At 34.1% G+C, this 12,453-nt stretch overlaps 2 protein-coding genes across 2 annotated transcripts; both read right to left on the reverse strand.

The window, feature by feature from the left end:
• Nucleotides 1–3,219: 3,219 nt before the first annotated feature.
• Nucleotides 3,220–7,151, reverse strand: LOC112027435 (uncharacterized). Its single transcript, XM_024060103.2, has 2 exons — nt 6,905–7,151; nt 3,220–3,828 (listed from the first exon to the last, which is right to left on the reverse strand). Exons 1-2 carry the CDS (start codon nt 7,053–7,055, stop codon nt 3,530–3,532), a joined length of 450 nt encoding a protein of 149 aa, XP_023915871.2. The 5' UTR covers nt 7,056–7,151; the 3' UTR covers nt 3,220–3,529.
• A 2,401-nt stretch (nt 7,152–9,552) lies between these two features.
• LOC112027436 (disease resistance protein At4g27190) lies at nt 9,553–12,442 on the reverse strand. Its single transcript, XM_065771064.1, has one exon. It carries the CDS (start codon nt 12,350–12,352, stop codon nt 9,821–9,823), a length of 2,532 nt encoding a protein of 843 aa, XP_065627136.1. The 5' UTR covers nt 12,353–12,442; the 3' UTR covers nt 9,553–9,820.
• Nucleotides 12,443–12,453: the final 11 nt, after the last annotated feature.

Below are 12,453 nucleotides of genomic sequence, written 5' to 3' on the forward strand. Positions count from 1 at the left end.
TTGTTGTTGTTGTTTTTGTTTTTTTTTTTTTTTTTTTTTTTTTTTTTTTTTTTTTTTTTTTTTTTTTTTTCAAAAATAAAATAAATCATTGTAATAGAGATTTAAGTCTCATGGCCAGTCCCAAGAGGTAATAGCAGCAACACTACTCCACAAGGCAATGAAATATGAGACCGCTTGTTGATGGAGGAGCTCCCCCAATAAAGGAAGAGGACCATCAACGTCAGCAAGCATTTATATGTGGCATTAACTTAGGAATTTGCAAACACTAAACAAAGTTTGATCCTATCAAGTAAGGGATCTGATCTAAAATTCCCGTCACAATATTATCATATAATTCCAATTCATTAACAGCATCAATACACACATACATATTCACACAGAAAAGAATTCCACATACAAACACATATAAACAGAAAACAAATTAGGATTACAAATATCAAAATTTGCAAACATCATGATGTGCCCCATCAGAGCCAGGAAGATAGAGCAAACCAAAAACTTCATGAGTATGATTATTATGACACACACACATATATATATATAAACACCCTTTATCTCTGGGACATTTAAGAGCACTCATTTGTAAATCTGAACCAGACCAAAATTACCAACTCACATGGTAGAGCATCATGTTTTTTAACCTACAGATGCCCAGAAAATCCCTATAGTTAAATTTTGCTACATTAGTTGCAAAGTATGAGCAACTAATGTAACAATATTTTCGTTCATTTGCTACAGAATTCATTTTTGATTAGAGAGGATAATGTGATAAGCAAAATCATACCATAAATATGAAACAAACAAAGATCATAAATCAAAAGGTAGAGCACAATACCTCTTCCTTCTTTCCGTTTTTGCCTTTAGTGAAAAATTTGTAACCTCCATAGAAAAGTAACCCCCATCCAGTCAAAGAGGCAATCACAAACTGCAAAAGTTATTTCATAAAAAAAAAAAAAAAAACTTGGTGAAACATTTCATTAACAATAAACAAAGAAGTTCTTCAATCAGCTTGACCCTCTGTAACAAGACTGTTACTGAAATGATCCCTTTTTCTAATTCATCTCATGGTTGAATATATATCCTCTCTCACTACATTCGCCCTCAATCCCAAGCTCAAATTTGTACTACACCCATTATTATTACAACTGAAAAGCTTTCTTTTCTTGGGAGGCTAAAAGGATCCAGGACATCTCTCTCTCTCCCCTAAATGCTCAAGACTGCCTAGCATCACTAATTTAGTCACAGAAATCAGAGTGGCTCTCAGTTATGTCACAAGACTTTCCAATGACCAACGTAGTTATGAACTCAAAATGTAGAAGAGATGATTCTCTTTCTTATGAGAAGTCAAAATATAGCGGAGAGATAACTCATTCCTTTTTTAATTGATAATTTGCGTACGAACTCCTTTTTGTCTAGAAGCCCGCCCTTAACCTCCAACTGGCCCGTTCGGATGAGAAAAGATGTGCTGTTTGAGGTAGAGCTCAACCATAACATATTAAAAAAGTGGTATCAATACCTTCTAAAATGGTTCATTAATAAAAGATACTCTTTTTACTAATTTTATAGAAAATATGTTTGGAAAACAACAGCTTAGGGATGATTTAAAAAAAATAAAAAATAAAAGATCATAAACGAATTGAGTGCAAGTCCAAGAATGTCTATTTTTTTATTTTTCATATTTAAGTTGAATTGAGTTAAAAAAAAAAATTATATATCAAGGTTTGATTCATTTAATTATCGAATACGAACACTAACCCATGCATCATAAAATAAACCAAGAATAGAGAAACGTCAGGATGATTTAAATAGACAATAAAGGCTACAACCTAAGTACTGAACACAGCAATATAGTGTTCTGTGTTAGACAGACTAATACAGAATCCACTTCTTTCTTTGAACACAGTACCAAGCAACAAGATTGGAAACGAGTGCCCGAATTCATATATATTCCATATTTTAGCTTTGAATATATGAGGAGTCTTGTACTTGAGTTTTGCCAAACAGTTCAGATAAGAATATCTGAACAACAAAACGTATGTACATCCAAGGTATTGCAAAATGCACAAACACACTCTAAGAGAGGCAAGTGAATTCACAAGAGAGTTCTTCTATGTACAATTGGATATAGGGATGGACCCAGAATTTTAAGTTAGCAGGAGTCAGAGTAAAAAAAAAAATCAAATAGGCATCCATATAGTATTAAAAAATTATAAATACTCAAAATTTTTGCTTCTAAATACATTTAGATGCAATCATTTATCAATAAAGATAGAAACAAAACCAAAATAATGTTTTTCTTTAATACTAGGCTGACTAGTATGTGTGTATATATATATATATATATAATATAATTTCCTTTTTTTTTGTTGAAGTTAAAGCATTCACAATGGCAGTGCTAAAACTTTAGCTTTTAGTATATTAAAAAACTACTTTATCTATTTTACTACCTCATTTTACAATATACCCAATATCAAATGTTCTATTTTTTTTAATCGCTTCATTTAAAATAATATAAACAATTCATTAAAATAATAAAAGAAGTGAGATAATTTGAGTTTTTTAATTAAAAGAAGAGATATAATCTTAATAAAATATTTTATTTTGTTTTTAACAATTTGCTATAGTTAACTAGTAATACTAGTTAACTATAGTTGCAACAAAAAAAAAAAAAAGTTTTAGCTTCTCCAATAACATATAATTTTTTGGTTCTTTGGCAGTAAATTAGTTTTTTTTTTTTTGGGCTAAAATACAATCACCATTGTGAATGTTTTCATTATTTTTGTTAAGTTTTGGGATTGGATAGTTGCTATTTGAATGAGGCTAATTAGGCTTATTGAGGAGAAGAGGGCCCTAAGATTTTGGAAGGCAGCCCAATTACAAAAATAAAATATATAATAACTAAAAAAAAAAAATTGGATCTTGGGGTGGCCCAGGCCCTCTTGGGCCCATCCCTAGTTGGATACTTGGGCCCCACTTGGGTTCACTTGGGTTTGTCCCTGGTTGGATACATACTTTTGCACACACTTTGACACAACTTTCCCATTCATTAATGTATGATTATATTACATCACTTAGACTTGGGAACCCACTGGTATTTGTGAAAATTAATCCAGTCTCCACTTAGATGTGTACTATTTGTAGTAAAGTGTGTGCAAAAGTGTCTTTAGAATTTTTGATTCACAAGGTTATCAATAATTCAAACTTATACTGAACAAGCACTTGATAGAGCAGAATGCATAAATACAAATCCTCAACATATTATTCTGATTCTATTACAATTACATGTTGACAGTACGATTAGTGATATTTCAGGCATAAGGTAGAGCAGAATGCATATACAGATCCTCAACATATTATTCTGATTCCATTACATTACATTTTAACAGTACAATTTGCAATATTTCAGGCATAAGGTAGAGCAGAATGCATGTACAAATCCTCTACATGTTATTCTAAGTATACTACCATTACATGTCGACAATATGATTTGCGATATTTCAGGCATCAAGGTTGTTAAACTCATCCCATTTTAAAGCCGAGAACGAATAAAAACTCTTTTCTTATCCATTTTCGGAAGATGCAATTCCTTGTTGCCTTCATTTGGTGTCTTCTTCTGAGGCTCTGGATTCTCTGATGTACTGACAGATTTGGCTGATATCTTATTTCCTTGCTTTGCTTTATGCATGTCTTCTTGTGTTTCCTCCATCACAGCTTGCAGCTCCGCCATTACTAATTTAAGATCTTCAAACTTCTTCTCATCATTTAAAGAGGGTGAAGGAGGTTGATGCTTGAACCCTTCCTGCACAATCTGATGCACCTGCTTCCTACCTGCAATACTCAAGTGTGAGAAGAGAGATTTTCAAGGTTGGGAAACAGAAATAATGGTGTATGACAATATACATCCTTATTAATTTTAAAGCTAAAGATGCAGTTAATGAAGATGACAGAGAAGATCCATTTACAAATGACAGTATTGATAGTTACAAATTCAATAAAACGACTCTGAGACATTAAACCAAACAAAATCCAAGATGGAGTCATAGCCCTACAACAACAAATGAACCAAAATGATAATTGTAAAATTCAACTTGATTTGGACCATTAGCATATCCAAGTTGACAACCTGTTGTCTAATCAAAAGATGTGATCTTGCATTGTGTACTTTCTAAGGTTGAACCCATAACCCATGCTAAGAAAAGAGTGAAATCTACTCAGAGTGAAATCTACCCATAACCCATTAGGCCATAAAGGTATGAAATCTACACAGCTCAATAAAATTTATTCCAGCTGATCAGGTTTCACGACATAAACCTTTCGCTTGGTCAAATAACGGGTTAACACATGGACACCTTGGAATCACTAACAAGCATTATCATTTGGATAGTCAATAACTTCTTAATAATGCAACTGAAAAGAAAGCAATATCATCAAATATACACAGAAAATAACAGCTTCATGTAAAACAAAAAAAAAAAAAAAACTGCATTTAATGTAGGACAAAGTTTGGCTACAACTAATAATAGGAAAGATGATATATGTTCTCGTCATATGCAATGCACATGACTTACTAAACCACATTTAAGTGATTGTATACAATCATTTTAAGCGAGTCATGTGCATTGCACATGTCATCTTCCTATTGTTGGTTGTAGCCTAGCCAAACCTTGTCCTTTAATGTAGAAGTAGCAGTCTTCTCATCGTTTTGAAGGTAACCCATATGGATATGGGATAGGCTATGTTCTAAGCTTGAAATGTTGCAGCATGTCCCATTTTTAGTTTTAACAAAAATTGGGCATCTCTCAATGATGCAATGTGCAGTGTCTGAGACTCTGAGAGGAGCTTCAGAATCTTATAATTTTTCAAAAGTTATGACATTAGGAACCCAGGATTTCCTGAGATGATGACTATGACTAAAGAATTACTACTGCATAAGAATGGCATTTTAAAACTAGTTTCAGCAAAGAAGCAGATATTCAATGAGAAACCATCAAAGATTGCCTGGGATATACCAACATCTTGGGGAATTTGCACTTTACAGAAATTCATAGCAAATCATTAGGCTTATGCATCTCTAAAGAAGTTTATGGGGCAAAGGATTCACATCAGGCAGAGTAAATTCTTAGCCAAATTGTAGCTAAAAATCCTACACTTTTTTTTTTCCCTCTATTTTAGCTACCCACTTGTTCAACTACACCCCTATCGGACTCTGTATTCTTTCTCTGTTCCATTTATTAATTTTTTCTGTAAATGAATATGATTTTAGAACAGGTTCATACCAACACATGTATGCCTCTGATTTCCCCCCTTATAAGTTCACCTCTTTCTCCCATTTTATTTTACTCAACCCCTTTCACCCCTTTCACCACCAGCTACTTTCTAGCAATGGATCATCACCAGCACAGATGTGAGTCACAAGCCCAAGACCAATCAAACAAAGAGCCCATAAGCAAGGCCAAAAGTTAATTACCCAAACTCTCCACATCTTCAAATTTGCGATTATTAAGCTCCCTCCAAATGCACCACATCAAACATAATAGAGCTACAGAAGATCATCACTGACACATATTTAATTAGCTGGGGCTATTGCAGTTTGGCGGCATGGGTGATTTCCTTTGATGGCTTGCTTAAGGAAATCTCTATATCTTAAATTGTCTTATTGGTGATCGTTGTTAGAGAGTTTGAAAATTTTCAATAAAGAATCAAAAAAGCAATGGAACACAACAAAACTAGTGTCAAATTTAACCAATTCCTAGGAGGTCAAAAAATTGCAAAGTGAATAGTCAATAACCTTGTAGCTCAGTGGCATAACCTAGTCTCCCTTATAAGAAGAACCGGGGATCAAATCTGTCTTCTCCCACTTGTTGTAACAATATAATTATCAAAAAATTGCATAGTGAAAGAAGTGCATAGTATCATTATAAGACTAACCCAACCACTAAACAAGTCAAATAAATAAATGACGAAATTTACTCAATTTTACGTTGGTGAATCTAATTTGAATCATATATTCTTCCAGTATCAAGCTCCTCTAGCTTTCTAAGGCTTAAAGCACCCAAAAAAAATTGACACTTATTAAAAAGTAGAATCATAACAATTTTAGAACAAGTCACACTTTCTAATAGAGCACCAAAGTCAACAAATCTAAACTAATAAAACCAACTAGGGATCAAAGTTTAATTTCTCCCCAAGAGTTCCCACTCCGACCTGATCCGAATAGGATGGGTTTTATCCTCCCCATTGAGTCCTTCAGGGAAGGGGAAATTCATTGCTCCACCTGCTGCTGGTTTGGGGCAGGAAACATGACCCAGGTATATTCAAAAAAACATTTCATACATGTAATAGCTTTTTTTAGAAGAATACATTGTGATGATAGGTATGGCTAGGCACATTTGGGGTATACCCTAAAATGACCAGTCAAGTTACAATTGGGATTCATCGTGTACTAATTTGACCTTGTAAACACCCGATGTGGAGAAAAAGTATTTAGTATTAAATGATATTATGTCAGCCGTATCAAAATCATCAATACTTAAGAGACATGCTCGCAAAAATAACCATATCAGCATTCCACTGCTACTCTCAGGAGTGTTAGTGGGTGGTTATATTTGCACACGCATCTCTTATTTATTAGATTTTGATATGGCTAACATTCTATCATTTGATACCAAATATGTTCTCCGATATGGGACTCAGCAAAACACACACTTAGATTTTGATATGGCTGAAGTTGTATCATTTATGATGTTTTATTAGCAACTTCTAGGTACAAAGTACAAACAAAGCCTAAACGATGGGAGCACTGAACTGAACACATCAAATTCAAACCTTATATAAAAAAAAAAATTAAAAATTAAAAAACAATCACATATAAACGTAATGAGAGAGACAGAGAGAAGGGACCAACCGTTAACGGCTTTGAGAGAGTCGTTGACGGCGGAATCAACGGCGAACTTGCCTAGGTCCGTTAGGATCCGGTTGATCTTGTCCCGTCGATCAAGATTGGTCGCTTGCTCTTTCAGCATACGGATTCTGTCAATTCTAACGGCGTCAGCCATTTTGTTTTCGTTCCGATTCAGACACGGTGGTGTGTACTTTGTAAAGTGTAATGGGTTTTGTGAGCATTTCCTATCGTATCGTATCAATGTAATAATATATTGTCTACTTGTTTTCCTTTTTATTTTCTTTTTCTTTTTCATTTTTATTTTTAATCTTTTAAATTCCTTGGTAGTTGGTACTTGGAAGCATAAAGGTTTTATTTTTATTTTTATTTTTATTTTTATTTATTTTTATTTTATTTTTATTTTATTTTATTTCATTTTTTTAATTCGATACTTACAATTGGGGAGGGGCATTTTAAGGACTTTTTAGAGGCTTTTTTTTTCTTTTGAAAAATAATTACAATATATTGTTAACCCTGCGACTCAAATAATTTCTCCTCTAAATCCTAAACATTTTGTGCATTAGGAGGTGCCAATTTAGTTATAAGGCACTTCGCTTTTTAGAGGCTATTTAGTACTTCAGGTAATAGTAATGATACAAACAAAAACATTTTTACAACAATTTTACAAATATTTATGTTTGAACAAATAAATAATTGTCAGCAACATTGTTTTTCTTAATTTATACATAGGTCATCGATTCAGCATTTGTTATATATCGAAAAAACTTTTTAAGTAAATTCTTACTAGTTCTTATTTATGCCTATCATTGATATCACTTTTTTTTTTTCTTTCTTTTCTTCAATAACTATTTACCACATTAGTAGTTTGTAAAAAAAAATTGTAATTTTAGCACTTTCCTTTAAGTAATGAATACAATTAGGAAAAAAATTTGCTTCTAAACATGTTTAAAATGTTTTTTTTTTTTTGGTTTTGGGTTAAAGTGTAAACTTCACCCTTAAAGTTTAGGGATCTTTAGATTTTACTTCCTTTTTAGATTTTGGATTTTATATCCTAAAGTTATACACCATTTGCATCAGCAATCCTTCTGTCCATATATTTTGTTAAATGTCACATAAGAGTGTCACACATGTTTAGTTAGTCCAATAGAATGATGCCACATCATTTTTTTTTTTTTTTGCTTAACAAAACTTCAAACAATTAAAATAAAAATGACTTGGCATAATTAATTATGTGACATTATTTTATTGGATGAACTAAACACACGTGACATGTTTATGTGGCACTTAACGGAATATATGGACAAAGAAAGCTACTTATGCAAACTGAATATAAATTTCTGTGGTGAAATTCAAATTCTAATATTTCAGGGTATAAAATCCAAATACTTCTAAATTTTCATCATCATCATCGTCATCGTCTATTATTTTGGGAAGATCAGTATGACTCAGCACACATTCCTGTAACACACTTATCTAATCCAATCCACATAATCCGGGTATCAAATCATAACTTTTAAAATTAACCATAAATAGGAAAAGGAATACTAAAACATCACTCAAAGGACCAAGCATTCTGTTTTTGATTTACGCTTTAGGAGTAAAATTATTCTTGATGACAAATGTTTTGCGTATATCCTCTAGTTGTTTACCTTTAGTTATGTTTGCAGCTCTCTGGCATACTTGGACTAACAAGTCCTTGCTTTTGGGACAACTTGCAGCCTTGATGAGATCATAGAGAACTGCCTGATCAACTTTAACAAAATCAGCTTTGTACAATGTAGTAGCTAGTTGAGTTCGTCCTTGCTGACTGTCTCTTCCACATGCTTCTTGCACCACTATAACACCATGCCAATGGAATCATGTCATAAGTGCAGCCATCCTTGATCCCATTCTTGGCAGTAAGCATTTTAATTAATACTTATAAAGAAGTAAAATAGCTGGTCTAAAAGGGGCATTAAATAAATAAAAATGATTAGCTTACAAGAAACAAAGTAAAAATAAGAATAACATGAAAAGAAACAGATATGTGTGATACCTCCAGTCTTAGTCAGTAATTGGTTAGCCCAAGTAAACCTGGAGTTATTGAATTTGTTAAGTTATTGTTAGGCAGTTTAGTTAGTATAAAAACTGAATTTGTTAATCTTCTAAATGTGTAAATTAGAGAGGAGAGACTCACACCTCTATATATAGGGCCAGGTTTCTCACGTTGTTTTGTGTAGTCATTGTTTCAGTTCTCTGTAATAATATAATTTCTCTCGGCTCTTTATTCTTCATTACTCTGATTCTCTTTCTATTTGTGATTTCTCCAGACACTTGCTGTGCTATATCAATGTGAGCTTGAGGAAGAGAAACTAGACAAAAGTGGGATATTGATGACTGTGTTTAAATAAACAGAACTAACCATAGAGCGAACAGAGCCATACCCAGTTCCTAACAACATCTCACACTGTTCATTGAAGTTTACACAAAGGTGAAGGACATTTTGGAACGATTCGAAAACAAAATTGAGCATAAAGCAGAATCATACAAATGCTTTTGGTAAACACTATATTATTTTACCAATATTCACCTATAAACTGTACACCAAGATGAATTCCTCTCAATCAACACCTCACCATTTGAGGGGGGCATAAGCTTATAAAAGAACACACAAAAAACAAATGAAAAAAAAAAGCCCAATAAAGAATGATATGCTTTATGTTAAAATTCAGTGGTAAAAGATATATCAACAAAGACATTTGGAAAATTCAAAGAGCAAGATTAGTAACCTGAAGGGGCTATACTTAGAAAAAGGACTCTCAGTGCGAAGTAAACAATTTGAACAAATGTCCAAGTTGGGCTAAAATTCTTAAGGGGGAAATTTTCTTAAATTACAAATAAAAGTGTGATGGAAAGAAAGAAATTATCAACATGGGGATGTTACACATATCGTGTGAATTGACAAAAGGGTTGAAGTAGATTCTTGGCATTGGGATGGTCCCACTCCAGTGATTCCCACCATTGTTCTGGAAATGCTTTTATTATTTGAAGAGAGGGATGTGGGGATGGTTGACCATCAAGCAGGGGCAGTGAGAGAGGGATCCGCTTAAGCTTCCGGCAATAGCGTACTATTATTTCTTGGAGGGAATCACAAACTAGTACTGCATTATCATTGCAGATGCTCTTCAATTGTGGTAGATCCCACAATTGCAAACACCTTAATTTGGGGAGAGTGAATAAGGTAGTGCCAAGGCCTTTGTTCTTATTTTCTTCTACTTCATTTTCATCAGATGCTGCTGCCACTATTTCTTCAATTTGGCGACAATCTTCTACGTGAATCTCTTCCAAGTTTTGGAGACACATCAACAACCTAGGCATGAATAACTTCTTTATATTTGGACAGTTATATATTCTAAATTCTTTGAGACAAGCTAAGGTGCCTGATGGTGGAGATTGTGATAAAGCTCTGTCACACCTAATAAAGTCACTTAAGTTTTGCAAAAATGCAAGCCGTAGTGACTCAAGGCTTTGGAGAGTGAGAATGGAAGAGGGGGATGAATAATGAGACAGCACATGCTCTACTCTATTGCACTTCTTAATTACACAGGCCTTCAAGTTATTGGCATTTTTCAATGATGAAATACCACATAAACTTCTTACATCATTGCACTCTTGAATATATAGGAACTCAATATCTTCTGGGAGCAAAAGGGAATCTTCTCCTCCATCTCTACTTGTACTTAAAATGCACCTTTTTAAGATTACACGTTTGTCAAAGGTGTCACTTTCAATTGGCGTGACATCTGGATCATCTAATCCCATTTGAAGTAGGTAATTGCTAGGTCCTCCCACTTTTAGGGATTTGACATATGCATTAAAGTTTTGAAGTTCACTGAGTTGTCCACTAAAAGTTTCCAATCTTTTCAAGTGTGCTACCTCCTCTCCATTCACTTTTAATGTTTCAGATGACCGGTAAACAACAAGATATTGGAGATGAGAGAGTTTAGTGAAAGTCCCAACAGGCAACATCTTTAGATTGGGTGCATAGAGATTCAAGTATCTGAGATTGACCAACATTTCCATACCATTAGGTACTTCACTAATTCCTGTATGCCAAAGATCCAACCTCCTCAAAGCAGAAAGCTTTGCTAACGAAGGGACATGTTCTGTTTTATCACATTCTCTAAGCAACAATGATGTAAGATTCTCCAAGTGGGAGAGTGAATTTGGCAAATATTCAATGCCATTATAGGATAGATCAAGAACCTCAAGACCATGCATATGCCAAAAAAAAGAATCTGGTATTCTTCTTAGACTATTATGTTGAAGCATCAACGTTGAAAGTTTAGGACACCTTGGTGATAAACTAGAAGGAATTTCAGATATTTTGTTGTGCATCAAAGAAACCTTCTCAAGATCCTTTGTCCATTTTTCATCATCTGGTATATCCTCTAACCCAACGCCAGCTTCTACCATGAATCGAGGACTTACAATCACAATTTGAAGTGCCGTGTCCCTAACCAAATCATGCATCTTGATGCACTTTTCCTCATTTGGGAAATCGTCTATAAGGCCCTCCAATAAGCAAGAATTTTCAAGTTTATTCAGAATAGTGTGACCCCTGTCAAACTCTACCTGCCTACTCTTCATTCTGTCAATGAAACCTTCATCAATAAACCTTTCTATCAACTCCTCTCTTTTAAATTTATAATCTTCAGGATATAGTGAGCAGTATAGAAAACAATGTTGCACTTTTGAATCATTCAAGCTCCAGTAGCTAAATCTCAGTACTTGAAAAACCTCTGTTTCCATGTCATCTTGTCCCAGTTTTGACTCTTTCAAAATCTCCAATGCATTCCTCCATTCACAGATGTCATCCACTTCTCTCATGCTTCCAGCCAGTACGGTTATGGCAAGTGGCAGACCTGCACATTCTTTTGCAACAGACCTTGCAATATCTTTTACTTCAGGAGAAAGTGAAATTTCATTCCCAACTTTCTCCAAAAATAAGCTCCAAGCTTCTTCCTTTGAAAGGGGCTCCGCTTTGACTGTCACTTGGCAACCCATCCTTCGACACACATCTAATGATCTCGTGGTTAAAATCAATTTGCACCCATTGACTCTGACAGGAATTCCCACCTTCTCCAAAACAAAATGATTCCATACATCATCTAAAATGAGTACAGATTGTTGTCTTCTCATCAAAGCCTGGGCCAATTTTGCCGCCCTTTTCTTTTCATCATCCACGTTTGAAAGGTCTAGATGCAGTATTTTTGCAATATCATTCTGCAATTTATGAATGCTAAAATCTTGTGATACTGTGATCCAAAAAACTTGATCAAAAGTGTTTGGATTTTCTATAAGTTTGTTATGGATATGAGTCACCAAGGTTGTTTTCCCCACTCCCCCCATTCCATAAATGCCAATGATTAAGACCTCATCCTGCATTAGACATGTCCAAATCTTATCCATATTTGTTTGAAATTTTTGACCCACCAATTTTGTTGTCAACAATGCATCTCCTTTGGTCTCATGTGCTTCAAATGTGAGCCCTCCAGGAAATCTTCCTTGAT

This window comes from Quercus suber, unplaced genomic scaffold, assembly GCF_002906115.3.
Source record: "Quercus suber isolate HL8 unplaced genomic scaffold, Cork oak 2.0 scaffold_39, whole genome shotgun sequence".
Classification (NCBI taxonomy): Eukaryota; Viridiplantae; Streptophyta; class Magnoliopsida; order Fagales; family Fagaceae; genus Quercus; species Quercus suber.

Excerpts from the sequence above, each read along its gene's own strand:
- LOC112027435 (XM_024060103.2), bottom strand. The coding sequence starts at position 7,055 with ATGGCTGACGCCGTTAGAATTGACAGAATCCGTATGCTGAAAGAGCAA. Across the intron at positions 3,829-6,904 it reads CTCTCTCAAAGCCGTTAACG|GTAGGAAGCAGGTGCATCAG; the intron begins GTTGGTCCCTTC and ends TGAGTATTGCAG.
- LOC112027436 (XM_065771064.1), bottom strand. The coding sequence starts at position 12,352 with ATGGATAAGATTTGGACATGTCTAATGCAGGATGAGGTCTTAATCATT.